The 19,237-nt window shown below is 43.2% G+C and overlaps 1 protein-coding gene across 9 annotated transcripts in view; it reads left to right on the forward strand.

Moving 5' to 3' along the window:
* The window catches only part of tpk1 (thiamin pyrophosphokinase 1), a 439,182-nt gene that overhangs the window by 267,758 nt on the left and 152,187 nt on the right, over nt 1-19,237 (forward strand). For all 9 annotated transcript variants that reach the window (XM_068011462.1, XM_068011518.1, XM_068011480.1 and 6 more), the window contains one exon: nt 12,602-12,713. In XM_068011462.1, coding sequence (XP_067867563.1) covers nt 12,602-12,713 — 112 coding nt within the window. The remainder of the gene's footprint in view (nt 1-12,601; nt 12,714-19,237) is intronic.

Consider the following 19,237-nt stretch of genomic DNA (forward strand, 5'->3'; position numbering starts at 1 on the left):
AATATTGATTGGAACCTCCTTAGTGCAAATAGTTTGGATGGAGCAGTTTTTGTCAGGTGTGTCCAGGAAGGTTTCCTGACTCACTATGTAGATAGGCCGACTAGAGGAGAGACTATGTTAGACTTGGTGCTTGGCAACGAACCAGGCCAGGTGGCAGATCTCTCGGTGGGAGAGCATTTCGGTGATGGTGATCACAACTCCCTGACCTTTACTATAGTCATGGAGAGGGACAAGAGCAGACGGGGAGGAAAATATTTAATTGGAGGAGGGGGAATTACAATGCTATTAGGCAGGAACTGGGGAGCATAAATTGGGGACAGATGTTCTCAGGGAAATGCACGACAGAAATGTTGAGGTTGTTTAGGGAGCACTTGCTGCGACTGCTGGATAGGTTTGTCCCGATGAGGCAGGGAAGGGATGGTAGGGTGAAGGAACCTTGGATGACAAGAGATGTGGAACAGCTAGTCAAGAGGAAGAAGGAAGCTTACTTAAGGTTGAGAAAGCAAGGATCAGACAGGGCTCTAGAGGGTTACAAGGTAGCCAGGAAGGAACTGAAGAATGAACTTAGGAGAGCTAGAAGGGGACATGAAAAAGTCTTGGCGGGTAGGATTAAGGAAAATCCCAAGGCGTTCTACACTTATGTGAGGAACAAGAGGATGGCCAGAGTGAGGGTAGGGCCGATCAGGGATAGTGGAGGGAACTTGTGCCTGGAGTCGGAGGAGGTAGGGGAGGTCCTAAATGAATACTTTGCTTCAGTATTCACTAGTGAGAGGGACCTGGTCGTTTGTGAGGACAGCGTGGAACAGGCTGATATGCTCCAACAGGTTGAGGTTAAGAGGGAGGATGTGCTGGAAGTTTTGAATGATATGAGGACAGATAAGTCCCCGGGGCCAGACGGGATATACCCAAGGATATTACGAGAAGCGAGGGAAGAGATTGCTGCGCTTTTGGCGATGATCTTTGCGTCTTCACTGTCCACTGGAGTAGTACCGGATGATTGGAGGATGGCAAATGTTGTTCCCTTGTTCAAGAAAGGGAATAGGGATAACCCTGGGAATAATAGACCAGTCAGTCTTACGTCGGTAGTGGGCAAATTATTGGAGAGGATTTTGAGAGATAGGATTTATGATCATTTGGAAAGGCATGGTTTGATTAGAGACAGTCAGCATGACTTTGTGAGGGGCAGGTCATGCCTCACAAGCCTTATTGAATTCTTTGAAGATGTGACAAAACACATTGATGAAGGAAGAGCAGTGGATGTGGTGTATATGGATTTTAGCAAGGCGTTTGATAAGGTTCTCCATGGTAGGCTCATTCAGAAAGTAAGGAGGCATGGGATTCAGGAAAGCTGGCTGTCTGGATACAAAATTGGCTGGCCCATAGAAGTCAGAGGGTGGTAGTAGATGGAAAGTATTCAGCATGGAGCTCGGTGACCAGTGGTGTTCCAGAAGGATCTGTTCTGGGACCTCTGCTCTTTGTGATTTTTATAAATGACTTGGATGAGGATGTGGAAGGCTGGGGGTTAGCAAGTTTGCCGATGACCACGAAGGTTGCTGGAGTTGTGGATAGCGGGGAAGGCTGTTCTAGGTTGCAACGGGACATTGACAGGATGCAGAGCTGGCTGAGAAGTAGCAGATGGAGTTCAACCTGGAAAAGTGTGAAGTGATTCATTCTGGAAGGTCGAATTTGAATGCGGAATACAGGCTTAAAGACAGGATTCTTGGTAGTGTGGAGGAACAGAGGTATCTTGGGGTCCATGTCCATAGATCGCTCAAAGTTGCCACCCAAGTTGATAGGGTTGTTAAGAAGGTGTATGGTGTGTTGGATTTCATTAACAGGGGAATTGAGTTTAAGAGCCGCGAGGTTATGCTGCAGCTCTATAAGGCCCTGCTTAGACCTTCTTTTTTTTCTTTTGGGCCTCCTTATCTCGAGAGACAATGGATACGCGCCTGGAGGTGGTCAGTGGTTTGTGAAGCAGCGCCTGGAGTGGCTATAAAGGCCAATTCTGGAGTGACAGGCTCTTCCACAGGTGCTGCAGAGAAATTTGTTTGTTGGGGCTGTTGCACAGTTGGCTCTCCCCTTGCGCCTCTGTCTTTTTTCCTGCCAACTACTAAGTCTCTTCGACTCGCCACAATTTAGCCCTGTCTTTATGGCTGCCCGCCAGCTCTGGCGAATGCTAGCAACTGACTCCCACGACTTGTGATCAATGTCACAGGATTTCATGTCGCGTTTGCAGACGTCTTTATAACGGAGACATGGACGGCCGGTGGGTCTGATACCAGTGGCGAGCTCGCTGTACAATGTGTCTTTGGGGATCCTGCCATCTTCCATGCGGCTCACATGGCCAAGCCATCTCAAGCGCCGCTGACTCAGTAGTGTGTATAAGCTGGGGATGTTGGCCGCTTCAAGGACTTCTGTGTTGGAGATATAGTCCTGCCACCTGATGCCAAGTATTCTCCGAAGGCAGCGAAGATGGAATGAATTGAGACGTCGCTCTTGGCTGGCATACGTTGTCCAGGCCTCGCTGCCGTAGAGCAAGGTACTGAGGACACAGGCCTGATACACTCGGACTTTTGTGTTCCGTGTCAGTGCGCCATTTTCCCACACTCTCTTGGCCAGTCTGAACATAGCAGTGGAAGCCTTACCCATGCGCTTGTTGATTTCTGCATCTAGAGACAGGTTACTGGTGATAGTTGAGCCTAGGTAGGTGAACTCTTGAACCACTTCCAGAGCGTGGTCGCCAATATTGATGGATGGAGCATTTCTGACATCCTGCCCCATGATGTTCGTTTTCTTGAGGCTGATGGTTAGGCCAAATTCATTGCAGGCAGACGCAAACCTGTCGATGAGACTCTGCAGGCATTCTTCAGTGTGAGATGTTAAAGCAGCATCGTCAGCAAAGAGGAGTTCTCTGATGAGGACTTTCCGTACTTTGGACTTCGCTCTTAGACGGGCAAGGTTGAACAACCTGCCCCCTGATCTTGTGTGGAGGAAAATTCCTTCTTCAGAGGATTTGAACGCATGTGAAAGCAGCAGGGAGAAGAAAATCCCAAAAAGTGTGGGTGCGAGAACACAGCCCTGTTTCACACCACTCAGGATAGGAAAGGGCTCTGATGAGGAGCCACCATGTTGAATTGTGCCTTTCATATTGTCATGGAATGAGGTGATGATACTTAGTAGCTTTGGTGGACATCCGATCTTTTCTAGTAGTCTGAAGAGACCACGTCTGCTGACGAGGTCAAAGGCTTTGGTGAGATCAATGAAAGCAATGTAGAGGGGCATCTGTTGTTCACGGCATTTCTCCTGTATCTGACGAAGGGAGAACAGCATGTCAATAGTCGATCTCTCTGCACGAAAGCCACACTGTGCCTCAGGGTAGACGCGCTCGGCCAGCTTCTGGAGCCTGTTCAGAGCGACTCGAGCAAAGACTTTCCCCACTATGCTGAGCAGGGAGATTCCACGGTAGTTGTTGCAGTCACCGCGGTCACCTTTGTTTTTATAGAGGGTGATGATGTTGGCATCGCGCATGTCCTGGGGTACTGCTCCCTCGTCCCAGCACAGGCATAGCAGTTCATGTAGTGCTGAGAGTATAGCAGGCTTGGCACTCTTGATTATTTCAGGGGTAATGCTGTCCTTCCCAGGGGCTTTTGGACCACACTTGGAATATTGTGTTCAGTTCTGGTCGCCTCATTATAGGAAGGATGTGGAAGCTTTAGAGAGGGTGCAGAGGAGATTTACCAGGATGCTGCCTGGACTGGAGGGCATGTCCTACGAAGAAAGATTGAGGGAGCTAGGGCTTTTCTCATTGGAGCGTAGAAGGATCAGAGGTAACTTGATAGAGGGGTATAAGATGATGAGAGGCATAGATAGAGTGGATAGTCAGAGACTTTTTCCCAGGGTGGAAAGGGCTATCACCAGGGGGCATAATTTTAAGGTGATTGGAGGAAGGTTGAGGGGAGATGTCAGAGGTAGGTTCTTTACACAGAGAGTGGTGGGTGCGTGGAATGCGCTGCCAGCGGTGGTAGTAGAAGCAGATACATTAGGGGCATTTAAGCGACTCTTGGATAGGTACATGGATGATAGTAGAATGAAGGGTAGGTAGTTAGTTTGATCTTAGAGTAGGTTAAAGGTTCGGCACAACATCGTGGGCCGAAGGGCCTGTACTGTGCTGTACTGTTCTATGTTCTATGTTCTAAGACAGAGGATGAGTATTTCACTTATATAAATGAGTTGCTTCAGCAAGCACGTGTAAGATTAGATAAGATAGTGGGGGTTTATGTCCCCCTTCTAATACAGGAACAGACTTGGCAATAAAAAGCTTGTTGTGAATCAGCTTTATTGAGATAAAGACAAGGGCAAGTTTATCAAATTTTCGGATAAACTATTAGTCACAAACTCAGGCAATGATTAACAGGCTAACACAGATGCTTATTAGGGACTGGGCGCACGACTCTTTCTCTTGCAGCTTCTGGTCGTCTTGATATCTCTCTGTCTCTCTCGCTCGTCGTTTGAAAATTCTCTACCGTACAGGAGCAAAGTCAAGGCTCCTTTTATCCTGGCTGCTTTCCAAATAACTCTCCCTTCCCCCAATCATCTTTAACTTTGTGTTTAAGGGATGCCTTTCTTAACCAATCAAAGATCATTCTTTGGCTGTTTGCAAACCTTTTGGATTTACATAAGTAATACCCCTTTGTGTTGACTATTGTATTCCATGCTTTTACGTTCCAAGGTTCTTTATCTCATTACAATGCAAATCTACATTTTGTTCTCACAAAAGCTGTTTTTACTGTCTGCTCTCAAAGTCTCACCGTTGTACAGCAAGTGAGGACTTTAATACTTGGCATAATCTCCCAGAATCCCTCTACCTTGACATCTTGTCTATACTGTTCCCTATTTCCTAAGTTTTCCCACTTTACCATACTACAAAGAAGGGTTCTAATAAAGCTAAATGTCAGTTTAAGATAATAAGTCAGTTGTTAGTTTATAATAGCTAAAGTTTAGAAATTAGTATTCTGGTTAGTGACTTTTTAGCAATCTAAATCTTTCACACAAAATCAAATCAAAGTGACTACAAGGTTCCTTGCTGCTAAAAATCCCAAAAAGAAATATAAATTGCTCAGAACATAATTTGTATTTTTGAAGATTTTGACCTATCGGAAGTGTTTTTTTCCTTGTGGCTCATCTTAAAGGATAATTCAGTTTTTCCTTATTCCTAAAGTTTTTCCCTTTATTTTTTATTCCTACCTCTAATAATTGTTTGACCTGTCAAGCCACCTGTGAAAATTCATTAAATAATTAAAGTAAAACCAGGGCTCAAAGACGTTTCTACAACTTTATCAAACGAGAAAATGCAGGGTGGAATCACTTAAAATGGTACTTTAAAGGTTTAAAAAATTATAGCAGTCCTGCAGCACTTCACTGAAGTTCTGAGATGTTGTAAATATTTATCCATTACCCCATTTATATTTTGCCCCTCAATACTGTGAGCAGCAAACTCCTCAATGTGCAATTCCAGAAACAGTCCTGCTACAAATTGCCCAGGTAGGTCCTGTCCACAAAAAGCAGGACAAATCCAATCCGACCAGTAACTGCCCCGTCAGCCTACTCTCAGTCATCAGCAAAGTGATGAATATATTTCGAGGTTTACTGGTGACATGTTTAAATGATGGGAGTGATGTAAATTCATTACCAGCATATATTGTGTTTAGAAAGGACAGCAAAAATAAAATGGGATGGGAAAGAGGTGGTGCTGATAATGTGATATTCTGTGCATCATTTAGAGAGTCTAGGCGGTAGAAGAACGAAACAATGGGATTTTTTTAAAAACATACATACACTGTGCAGGATGCAAATTCTATAGCATGCAAAAATATGGGTGTAGTATTAAAAGCTGTATTTATATAATTAAACAGGTGAGTTAGAGTAAGTGTAAAAGAACGTTAAGAAATATTTCATACAATTTAATCAAGTAAGAAATAAAGCTGAAAATGTTCAAAAACAAATTAAGATATGGTAAAACCAATATTAGGATCAAAAAAAGAGAATTCAAAGAAAACTCTAATTGACTTTTGGGGAATTCAAGAGATGTGACCATTATCGATCCTTCTGCCAATGGAAACAGTTTATCCATACCTACTCTATCAAGCCCCTTCATGATTTTGAATACCTTTATCAAATCCCTCAACCTTCAGTGCTGTAAGGAGAACAATCCCAGCATTAGTCTGTCCAAGTAACTGAAGTTCTTCATCTCTGGTACCATTCTAGTAAATCTCCTCTGCACCGTCTCCAAGGCCTTGACATCCTTTCTAAAATATGACATGTAATCTATTTGTGTCCTTTTGCAATTTTCTGCTCTCTTCTTCATAATTCACTACACCTCCGAGCTTAGTATCATCTACAAACTTGAACATACTTCTCAAATCCAAATCATTATATATTGAAATGTTGAGGCCCCAGCCCCAATTCCTGGGGATACTTCTTGTCACTGCTTGCCAATCCAAGAATGTCCCTCTCATCCATCTTTCTGCCTCAGTTCCCGACTCACCTCCTGTCTATGCTGCAAGGCTATCTTGAATTACATGGGGCTCAATTTTAGCTAGCAACCTTTTGTGGACTTTTTTCCTCGTCAGGCAAGATACAGTGGCAGAAAAAAAAAAATTGATCAAGCTTGAAAAAATAGGTGGAATGAAGAATTTTGGGCAGATTCATAAATTCAGACACTTAGTTGGGGTTTGGAGACTGGGAGAGTGTATAATTGAGAGGGCTAGTGGTGGGGGGGATCCCACCACCGTTCCGCCGCCATCAAAATTAAGTCCTGTGAACGGCCTTCCCACCCCACTGCCATTTGAGGCCTGTAAGTGGGCAATTAAGTGGGTGAATCCCTCGTGCCTGAATGAGGGACCCGGCATCAGGAAGTGGAGGGGGGGTCCCACTGAGAGTCGCCCCCTGTCCTTGCTGTAGACCCCCTCAGCCCCCTCCCCCGCATCCCCCCACTCCGTGAGACCCTTCCCACTCTGATCTAGTTGAAGCCTGGGTCCAGTGCTGCTCCTGGGCCTTGAGTGGGTGCTTCATGGCTGCAGCCACTGCCTCCACGGTGGTGCTGCTCAGTTAAAGAGCTGCTGGCCTCTGATTGGCCGGCAGCTTTCCGAGGGCATGACTCTATTCCTGGGGTCCTTGATCCCATGGACGGCCTGCTGCTGTCCACAAGTGCCTAATTAGCACTTGATTCGGAGGGGATTCCACAGAAGGGGCGATGCGGGGTTCTCGGTGACACTTTTGCCGGAGATAGAGACCCCCGTCTTCCGGATAAAATCCTGGTCTTAGTGTTATTTGCTAAAACTGTAGCTATTGTAATGGAAAACCGACATGCCAACTGGAAATATTAATTTCACCGTATGGAACTTTGCCTGAGACTTTTTACAAACAGAACTACTAGCAGCCAAGTTGGCCATGGATTTGCATGTGAGAAACTAAAGAATCAGCCTGAAGACAGAGGTGATTACCTAGTCTAGCCAGAAGAATGGGGATACTCTCTGATTAAATTGTCTATAATTGTACAGAAGGTCCTCATCAGGGAACTCCTATTTGCTGACTATGCTGCATTAACATCTCACACTGAAGAGTGTCTGCAGAAACTCATCGACAGGATTGCAGCTGCCTGCAACGAATCTGGCCTAACCATCAGCCTCAGGAAACAAACATCATGGGACAGGACGTCAGAAATGCTCCATCCCTCAATATTGGCGACCACGCTCTGGAAGTGGTTCAAGAGTTCACTTCCCTCGGCTCAACTATCAGTAACCTGTCTCTTGATGCAGAAATCAACAAGCACATGGGAAAGGCGTCCGCTGCTATGTCCAGACTGGCCAAGGGGGTGTGGGAAAATGGCGCACTGACACGGAATACAAAAGTCCGAGTGTTTCAAGCCTGTGTCCTCAGTACCTTGCTCCACGGCAGCGAAGCCTGGACAACATATGTCAGCCAAGAGCGACGTCTCAACTCATTCCATCTTCGCTGCCTCTGGAGAATCCTTGGTATCAGGTGGCAGGACCGTATCTCCAACGCAGAAGTCCTCGAGGTGGCCAACATCCCCAGCTTATACACCTTACCGAACCGGTGGCGCTTGAGATGACTTGGCCATGTGAGCCGCATGGAAGATGGCAGGATCCCCAAGGACACATTGTACAGCGAGCTAGTCACTGGTATCAGACCCACCGGCCATCCATGTCTCCGCTTTAAAGACATCTGCAAACATGACGTGAAGTCTGTGACATTGACCACAAGCCGTGGGAGTCAGTTGCCAATGATCGCCAGAGCTGGCAGACAGCCATACAGGCGGGACTAAAGAGTGGCGAGTCGAAGAGACTTGGCAGTTGGCAGGAAAAAAGAAAGAAGCGCAAGGAGAGAGCCAACTGTGTAACCGCCCCGACAACCAATTTTATCTGCAGCACCTGTGGAAGAGTCTGTCACTCTAGAATTGGCCTTTCTCGCTACTCCAGGCACTGCTTCATAAACCACTGACCACTTCTAGGCACTTACCCATTGTCTCTCGAGACAAGGAGGCCAAAGAAAATTGTTTAGAATGGTTTAGTCAATGTTGATCGTCAAAAGTGATCGACGCCCATCGACTTTGAAAGAGCCAAACCGTTCTAGCAAGTAAATAAAAGCAAAATACTGTGGATGCTGGAAATCTGAAATAACAACAGAAAGTGCTGAAAAAACTCAGCAGGTCAGGCAGCATCTGTGGAGAGAGAAGTAGAGTTAATGTTTCAGGTCAGTGACCCTTCTTCAAGAAGTTTCCGAAAGGGTTTTTTGAAATTCAAATTTCTCCTCCCAAGCTGTTCAAGCATACTTCCTACAGGGGAGCAGTTAACTTTTCAGGTCAGTGACCCTTCTTGAAGAATTTCAAAAAACCCTTTCGGAAACTTCTGTTTCAAGCACAACGAGGTAGTCACATAACGTGACTGCTTGTTCCACACTAGAGAATTGTGAGTAATGACTCAGAAGTCAGTAAGTAACTGAGACCCAGGAAGAAAACATCTCTCTCTCCCTCTCCAACAAACTCCCCTGGAAGCTTCGGCTACAGCTAGACCTCATATGTCGAGATCCTCACAGTCAGCAACAAAGAGGACATGGATAAAGCCCCTTGTCTGCCTTCTGGAACTAGAGGAGCAAGCCCAAATTGTGCAGGTCGCCCGGCGAGGACTTCAAGAATTTAGCTGAAATTAAAGACATTGAGACTCAGTATTTAAATCCCATTCTTATTAAGGACTCTACTGAAACCTGCCAACTCTGTTTTTCCCTCTGTAGTCTACTTGTGTGTGTGTGTGTATGTGCGTGTGAATGTGAGCGTGGATGCATCGCATATTTTAGTAATTTTAACCAATTTAGAGTGATAAGGTTAATAAACTCTCACCTTTCTTGTTTAAACTCAAGAAAACCTGTCTGGTTCATTTGCAATTACATTCGAGGAACAGGAGCAAGTGCTCACTGAGGGTGGTCAGCTAAATCACTGTGTTGAAAGAATAAACCCTGTTGTGGTCAAACCAGAGAAGGGGTGAAAGCGGAGCCTGAGAGCCCCTCCTCACCTGGTCGTAACACTATACTGAGGATTAGATTTTCTTCCTTCTTGGAGTGCTGTGTTTCTTAATTGAAAAGAAAAAGAGCTCTGTTCACTGTGCTACTTGTTTTGGTGCTGCAGCATGCCTGTGTTTTTCACATACAGAAAACCTGCTTGAATCACGTCTTATTAACGTGCATGATTTCCCATAAAATTGAGGGGAAAATTGTACAAGGTGAGCAAAGTGGTTGGTAATAGCTGTAATTAACACAAATCAGTCAAGCACACAAAATAGCCATCTGCAGGATTCTGTAAATGTACAAAGGGAAAACTGCAACACATATATGCACAAAACAGTTCAGAAAGCAGAATGCGCTAACCAAAATAATATTTGACCGCTGCCCACCAGGGAAAAGAGAGCCATCAAAGTAGAATTTTCACTGTCAGAATCCTACTGATTAGCAGCAAAATTACAAGTTTATCACAAGTACCAGCTGAAAAACTGTTGGAGTTTGACAGCAACCATCTAGAATGGGCAATTGAAATTTATTCTAAGCAGTGAAGTTGCAAATAAGATAACCTTGATCCTTTTAAAACCACAGGATTTCAGATGAACTTGGAATATTCTGATTTTTCCTGTAAGTGAAAAGATTTGCTGTAGAAATCAAATTGCAATTGCTCTCAAATGAGTTATTGACAAAATGATCTGCAGTGCATAAATGTACAGAAATAAGCCACAAAATTGATAGAGACGCCTTCTGGCAGAAAGATGATGTCCCAGGTGATTAAATAGGAGCCCATGCAGATTCTTGCAGTTTCTTTACCTGCAACACTGTTCACATTTGGAATGTGGGAAGCCCTGGCCTGGAAGATTAGGCTTCTTAAAGGTAAACATCGCTTGTTCATGTTTTTAAGAAAAATGCACTCAAGATTGAAGAACATTGCAATGGAGCCTGTGCATTGAGAATGGCTGCCACTTCCTGATAGGAAAAGTGGTCTTCTAGGGATGGATATCCTGGAATGTCAAACAGGATAGTTTTCTTCACACCTTGCTAATGCAGAAGCATACCCACTTTATCAACCATCAATTGGAGGTCAGGTGTTGTCATTCTGTCACTTGCCCACAAGGCCCATTTCATGCCTCCATATTGTTTTTTGTTCACCTCACTTTTGTCTAGCACTTCTTTTCCTTCCTAACTTCCACTGCCTTGGCAAAGGCTAAAAAAATCTATTTTGTATCTCTATAAATACTGAAAGGATTTGTGCTCTCATATGCAGCCACTTACCCTTAAGTGGACACCACATTAAATTTGAGTTGCTTGGCAAATTTTGTACTTACCCCATTAAGCTAGCTGACAGTGCACAGCCAAAAGTCTGCTCTGAGCTAATGCTAATTATTCATGTGGCCTGACTGCACAAAAAACATGCAGTCCCCTCAGTGTGCTGCAGGCTAACTTGGCCCTGGCAAGCAGCCAATCCTTGCACAGGTTTTGATGGCAACACAAAATTGGAACTGTAACATGTTACAACCAGCTGAGGAAGGAGTCTCAGGCTCCCCTTTCACCTCTCTCTGGTTTGACCGCAACAGGGTTTATCTTTTTTAACACAGTGATTTAACTTACTACCTCGGTGTGCACTTGTTCCTGTTCCTCGAATATAATTACAATGAACCACTCAGACTAGTTTGCTTGAATTTAAACAAGAAAGCGGTAAGTTTATTAACCTTATTACTCTAAACCAATTAAAAATTACTAAAATACGCTACCATGCCCACATTCTCACAACAGTCACACTCACATCAGAGAGCCAACTGTGTAACAGCCCCGACGAACAATTTTTTCTGCAGCACCTGTGGAAGAGTCTGTCACTCTAGAATTGGCCTTCATTGTCACTCCAGGCGCTGCTCCACAAACCACTGACCACCTCCAGGCACTTACCCATTGTCTCTCGAGACAAGGAGGCCAAAGAGAAAGAAGAAAGAAGACTCACAAACACAAATAGATTATAGTGGGAAAAACAGAGTTGAGAATTTTCTGGAATGGTCTCTGAATTCAAGGTTCTCCCCTCAAGTTATTCAGACATACTTAGTGGGGGGGGGGGGGGCCGCGGGTGCGGGCGGTGTTTGGCTCTTTCAAAGTCAATGGGTATTGATAGCTTTTGACGACCACATTAATAAGTCTATCCCAGGTCAGTGAATCAGAGAGCACCCCATTGTTCTGGCAAGGCTGAGTTAGCCACATCTGTATCCAGCCTAATCCTTTGGTTTTTACATATGCAAATTTGTGTGGCCATCTTGGCTGCTAGCTGTTTTGTTTTAAAAGTTATTTGTAACAATTTCCAGGAAAAGTCTCAGGCTAGTTCCACACTATGAAATTAATATTTCCATTTGGCATGTGGGGTTTTCATCACAAACACTTCGAATACTTATGAAGTGATTGACAAATTTTGAGGCGAGGGTGGTTAAGGAAAAGCAATGATGGAAATTTCATGTGATTAAATAAATCAGTCTGTCTGGTGAATTAGTTAGTTAATTACTAAAAGCACCACATCTGAAAATCCTTTCTGTGATCCTTCAAACAAGAACAAAATGTTTTAAAATACTTGTGGTTAAGGTAAACCAGCAGTACTTTTATTTGCGCTGAAAGATTCTGGGGAACAAACCTCTCCCAGGAGTGTGGACTGGTGCAAAGCAATATGCACCTTTTTGTTTGGAAGCTTGAAATGATCATCGTATATGGTTTCTGCTTACTGCAATTTGTTTATAAGATTTGTTGATGTGTATATATGGCTGGCAAATTAGTTTTGATTGACGGTTGCAGGTAAGTTACATGAGTGACAGTATGTCAACAGAAAAAATGTTTAGACTGAATTGAATGGCAATGAAAGTTTGGATTCTTTTGGCTACTTTAAAACCAAATATGCACTGCACTGATTTGTCCCTTGTGTAAGTAATTAGCAAAAGGTTCTTCATGATTGCTTTGCCATTTTTAAATTGAATGTAATTTTAAAATTTAAAAAGTGAAAATGTACTCTTTCTGACAGGGTAACCATAGACTGTGTGTTGACACAGGACTAGAGGATAAGTGGTGTGGCCTTATCCCAGTGGGAAATCCATGCAACAATGTAACAACAACTGGTCTCAAGTGGAATCTGAGTAAGTATGAACACTTTTAAGGCATTGGTTGGACTTTGCTGGAACGGTGCATTTGACCCGAAATGCTATAGTTATACTGTTGATCCACCAGTGGTGCATTTGTGCCAACATTTTCTGGAGATCTCATTAGAATACACCACAGCCAGGTTAGTGATGATTTAGATGTGTGCTATTGAGAAATGCTTGCTTTCAATTTGATTTTGATGACATGAACGGTATTGCATTATTCATCCACTTTTTATTCTGGCTTATAAAAACTTATGTTTGACTTGAGTCTGGTTTTCAGAAGGTACTGCAAATACGTTAGGCAGGTTATTGATTTTGTTTTCTGAAGTAGTGGACATATAATTGCTGGGTGTAAAATGGTCAGCACATGTGGCTGAACTAATTGAAGACTTGTAAATTGTCATAGTTTTCAGATTTTGGTGAGCAAATTCATTGCGAAGCACAAGAGCTGTGTTTTGCAGAGGAAATATTTTAAGAATGCCAGATGTATAGGAATTAATTACTTAATAATTCATTTCTCATATGACTTCCTTTAAGTTCAAAGCAACTGCAGTTCATGGTCTATAATATTCATCATAACTCTTTAAATAGGTTGATATTCTAAATTAGCATTTGGCACCGTTGAGGAACCAGAGACCAGTGAACAAATACAAATATTAAAATGACAGTTTAAAAATTCTATCCCATTTCACAGGAAACATTCCAACCAGCTAATAGCCAACTATTTTTGCATTAGCTAAAAAAAATCAACAAAGCACAGTAAAAAGACTTCTGTGTTTAAGGGAGAGTGATTTTGGAGCAATAAACAATATCGTTGCTAAGTCACCAGTCCCTTTCCAGTTTAGTCTCTGGCAGCGGCGATCAAAGCAGCGTAAATCCAGTAAATCAGACATAGCCATTGATTTTATAGGAGTGCAGAGCTATGAATTCGTATTAATGTTTCAGCAAGGCTCATGGTGGAGCACTGCAGAGGATCCCAGGAAATTTTGCATTTTTTTTTCTTTAATCGGATGTGTGCGTTGCTGGCAGGCCAGCATTTGTTGTCCATCCCTAATTGCCCTTGAACTAAGTGTCTTGCTAGGCCATTTCAGATAGCATTTAAGAGTCAGCCACATTGCTGTGGGCCTGGAGTCACATGTGGGCCAGATCAGGTAAGGATGACCAATTCCTTCTCTAAAGGACTTTAATGAATTGGATTTTTTTTTATGACAGTCGTTGATAGTTTCATAGCCTCATTACTGAGGCAAGCTTTCAGTTCCAGATTTTGATTGATTAATTGAATTTAAATTCCACCAACCGCTGTGTTATGACTTAAACCTGTGTCCCCAGGGCATTAGCCTGGGCCTCTGGGTTGCTCGTCGAATGACATTAGCATTACGACACCATCTTCCCATAAATGGCATGGGTAATGGCCAGAGTCACTCACGCCATTATTTCCTAGAAAATCTGCCATAATAATGGAGTGCATTATAAGTGTGCCATTATGGCAATGAAAGATTTAAGTCTATAGTAACTAATTGTGCTGGTTTCCACCTTGATACTGTCCTATAAGCTTTGGGAAGCAACAATTGTAATAACATGGAAGCTGAGTCATTGAATATATTCAAGGCTCAGAAAAACAGATTGTTGAACTATAGAGAAGTCAGGGTTATGGGGAACAGGCAGGAAAGTGGAGTTGAGGCCAGGATCAGATCAGCCATGAGCTTAATGAGTAGCTTGAGGGGCCATTTGGCCTCCTGCTCCAACCTGTTTTCTTATGTTCTAATGGGATGTTCTGCATCTCTGGTGGACGAAGACTTGACTCCCAACTAGGTTCTGGGGCAGGTGGGACCCTATACAAGATGGACAGGCTACACCTTAGCAGGACCGGAACGAATATCCTCACGGGGGGATTTGCTAGTGCTGTTGTGGAGGGTTTAAACTAGCTTGTCAGGTGGATGGGAGCCTGAGGGGTAACTCAAATTGGAAGGAAGCAAAGCTGGTAACAGGAGGTAGAAAAGTAGCAAGTGACATTATAAGGCAGGCGAAGCAAAGGCGAGCATCAACTAGGCTTAGAATGCAGAACGTCAAGAAGACAAGGGCATTCTACCTGAATACACACAGCATTCGCAGCAAGGTAGATGATTTAAAGGCCCAAATAGAGGTAAATGGGTATGATCTAATTGCCATAACGGAAACATGGCTACAGGGTGACCAAGACTGGGAACTGCATAGTCAAAGATATTCGACATTTAGGAAGGACAGGCAAAAAGAAAAAGGAGGTGGTGTTGCGCTAATAATATGGGATAGGATCAGTACATTAGTAAAGGAGGATCTCAGATCGAAAGGCAAAATGTGGAATCTGTGTGGAGCTAAGAAACTGCAAGGGGCAGCCAACATTGGTAGGAGTTGTTTATAGGCCACCAAACAGTATTGGTAGTCTGGGGCATGGTATTAATCAGGAGATTGGAGAAGCATGTGGCATGGGTAATACAGTAATCATGGGTGACTTAAATCTGCATAAAGACTGGGTAAACCTAATGAGCACTAATGCTGTGGAGGACGGGTTTCTGAAGTGTGTTAGGAATGGTTTTCTAGAGCAGTATGTTGAGGAACTGACGAGAGAACAGGCTATTTTAGATCTAGGTGTAATGTAATGAGAAAGGGCTAATTAATAATCTTGTCGTAAAAGAACCTTTAGTGATGAGTGACCATAATATGATAGAATTTTACATTATGTTTGAAAGTGAGGTGGTTCAATCTGAGGCCAGGGTGTTAAATTTGAATGAAGGAAATTATGAAGATATGAGGGGCAAACTGGCTGAAGTGGATTGGGAAAATACATTAAAAAGTATGACAGAAGAAATATTACATAGTTTACAGCAACTATACATTCCTTCAAGGAACAAAAACACCAAAAGTAAAGGCAGTCAGCCGTGGATAACAAAGGAAGTTAAGGATTGTATGAAATTGAAAGAAAAGGCCTGGAAAGTTGCCAGAAATAGTAGTAAACCTGATGATTGGGAGGATTTTAGAATACAGCAAAGGAGGACAAAGAAACTGATAAAGGGAGAATAGAATATGAATATAAGCTAGCAAAAAATATAAAAATGGACTGTAAAAGCTTCTACAGGTACGTAAAAAGGAAAAGTTCAGCTAAGACAAATGGGGGTCCATTACAGGCAGAGTCAGGAGAATTTATAATGGGGAATAAAGAAATGGCAGAGAAGCTGAATGATTACTTTGTGTCTGTCTTCACTGAGGAAGATGCAAGAAATCTCCCAGAATTAGAGATCCAAGGGATTAGGGGGAATGAGGAATTGAAGGAAATTAGTATTAGTAAGAAGGTTGTATTGGAGAAAATAATGGGGCTGAAGGTTGATGAGTCCCCAGGACCTGATATTCTGCATCCCAGAGTGTTGAAAGAGGTAGTTATGGAGATAATGGATGCATTGGTGATCAACTTCCAAAATTCGATAGTTTCTGAAGATTGGAAGATTGCAAATGTCACCCCACTATTTAAGAAGGGAGGGAGGGAGAGAGAGAGAAAACAGAGAATTACAGACCTGTTAGCCTTACATCAGTCATTGGCAAAATGCTAGAATCTATTCTAAAGGGTGTGATAAATGGACACTTGGATAATGATCTGATTGGGCATAGTCAACATGGATTTAAGAATGGGAAATCATGTTTGATGAACCTGTTGGAGTTTTTTGAGCTGTTACTAACAGAATTGATAAAGGGGAGTCGGGGTGGACGTGGTATACTTGGATTTTCAGAAGGCTTTTGGTAAAATCCCCCACAGGAGGCTGGTTAGCAAGATTAAAGCACATGGGATAGGAGGTAATATAATGGCATGGATTAAGGATTGGTTAACAGGCAGAAAGCAGAGTAGGAATAAATGAGTCATTCTCGTGTTGGCAGGCTGTGGCCAGTGGGGTACCGCAGGGATCAGTGGTTGGGCTCCAGCTCTTCACAATATATCAATGATTTGGATGTGGGGATTGAATGTAGTATTTCCAAGTTCGCGGATGACACAAAACTAGGTGGGAATGAGTGTTGTGAGGAACACTCAAAGCGGCTTCAAGGGGGATTTGGACAGACTTGGTGAGTGCGCAAGAACGTCACAGATGAAATATAATATGGAAAAATGTGAGATTATCCACTTTGGTAGGAGGGATAGCTGTGCAGAATATTTCTTAAATGGTAAGAGATTAGAAAGTGTATATGTACAAAGGGACCTGGGTGTCCTTGTGAATAAGTGACTGAAAGCTACCATGCAGGTGTAGCAAGCAATTAGGAAGGTGAATAGTATGTTAGCCTTTATTGCAAGAGGATTTGAGAGGAGTAGTGAAGTCTTGCTTCAATTGTATAGGAGCTTGGTTAGACCGCATTTGGAGTATTGTGTGTGCAGTTTTGGTCCCCTTACCTTGGGAAGGAAATTCTTGCTATAGAGGGAGTGCAATGAAGGTTCACCAGACTTGTTCCCGGGATGGTGGGACTGTCCTATGAAGAGAGACTGGGGAAACTGGGCCTGTATTCTCTAGAGTTTTAAAGAATGAGAGGTGATATCATTGAAACCTACAAACTACTTAAAGGGATAAACAGGGTAGATGCAGCTAAGATGTTTCCCCTGGTTGGGGAGTCTAGAACCAGGGAACACAATTTCAGTATACGTGGGAAGCCATTTAAGACAGAGATGAGGAAAAATTTCTTTCCTCAGAGGGTTGTGAATCTTTGGGATTCTCTACCCCAGAGGGCTGTGGAAGCTCAGTCATTGAGTATGTTTCAAGCTGAGATTGACAGATTCCTAAATACAAATGACAAGGGGATATGAGGATAGTGTGGGGAAAAAGGCATTGAAATAGATGATCAGCCATGATCTTATTGAATGGTGGGGTAGGCTCGATGGGCTGAATGGCCTACTCCTGCTCCTGTGTTCCTGTGACAAGATGTTTATCTCAAAACTGTTTTGTTCTTGTAGTCACCTTGGCCAGTCAGTTTGACTGTTTCTAAATGATGAAGCACCTCGCTGGTTATGTACAGAGGCATTCTACGTTGTTCAGAGATGAAGCTGATATTTTCCAACTAGCTTATCCTCCATAAACCATGCGTTTCCAAAAGGCCTTCGACAAGGTGCCGCACAAGAGGCTGCTGCATAAGATAAGGATGCATGGCGTTAGGGGTAAAGTATTAGCATGGATAGAGGATTGGTTGACTAACAGGAAGCAGAGAGTGGGGATAAATGAGTGCTATTCTGGCTGGCAATCAGTCACTAGTGGTGTGCCTCAGGGAACGGTGTTGGGACCGCAATTATTTACAATTTATATAGATGATTTGGAGTTGGGGACCACGTGTAGGGTGTCAAAGTTTGCAGATGACACTAAGATGAGTGGCAGAGCAAAGTGTGCAGATGACTGTGAAACTTTGCAGAGGAACATAGATACATTGAGTGAGTGGGCAAAGGTCTGGCAGATGGAATACAATGTTAATAAATGTGAAGTCATTCATTTCGGTAGGAGTAACAGTAAAAAGGATTATTACTTGAATGGTAAAAAGTTGCAGCATGCTGCTATGCAGAGGGACCTGGGTGTCCTTGTGCATGAATCGCAGAAGGTTGGTCTGCAGGTACAGCAAGTAATTAGGAAGGCAAATGGAATTTTGTACTTCATTGCTAAAGGGATTGAGTTTAAAAGCAGAGAGGTTATGTTGCAGCTGTATAAGGTACTGGTGAGGCCGCACCTGGAGTACTGTGTGCAGTTTTGGTCTCCTTACTTGAGAAAGGATGTACTGGCACTGGAGGGGGTGCAGAGGATGTTCACTAGGTTGATTCCGGAGTTGAGGGGGTTGGGTTATGAGGAGAGACTGAGTAGATTGGGATTATATTCATTGGAATTCAGAAGAATGAGGGGGGATCTTATAGAAACATATAAAATTATGAAGGGAATAGATAAGATACAAGTAGAGAGGATGTTTCCACTGGCAGGTGAAGCTAGGACAAGAGGGAATAGCCTCAAGATTAGAGGGAGCAGATTTAGGACTGAATTAAGAAGGAACTTCTTCACCCAGAGGGTTGTGAATCTATGGAATTCCTTGCCCAGTGAAGTAGTTGACGCTACTTCAGTAAACGTTTTTAAAGCTAAGGTAGATATCTTTTTGAACAATAAAGGAATTAAGGGATACGGTGAGAGAGCGGGTAAGTGGATCTGAGTCCACGAAAAGATCAGCCATGATCTTATTGAATGGCGGAGCAGGCTCGAGGGGCCGGACGGCCTACTCCTGCTCCTAGTTCTTATGTTCTTATGTATGTTCTTATGTTATGACATCAATGAAAATTAATGGAGGTTTTCAAGAAATACATAGCTTACAAAAGTGCCACAGTCCTGGCAGGTGCAGGAAACAGGGTTATGGTGGGCTGGCCTGTCTTGTAGCATTGCACCCAAAATTTAGTTTCAGCAAAATTAAAAATTAACTTTATGCGTGCATAATAAAGTAGAGCCCTCAACTCAAATAATTTACATTCAATGATGATGGAATTT

The sequence above is a fragment of the Heterodontus francisci genome, chromosome 2 (genome assembly GCF_036365525.1).
Source record: "Heterodontus francisci isolate sHetFra1 chromosome 2, sHetFra1.hap1, whole genome shotgun sequence".
NCBI classification, from domain to species: Eukaryota; Metazoa; Chordata; class Chondrichthyes; order Heterodontiformes; family Heterodontidae; genus Heterodontus; species Heterodontus francisci.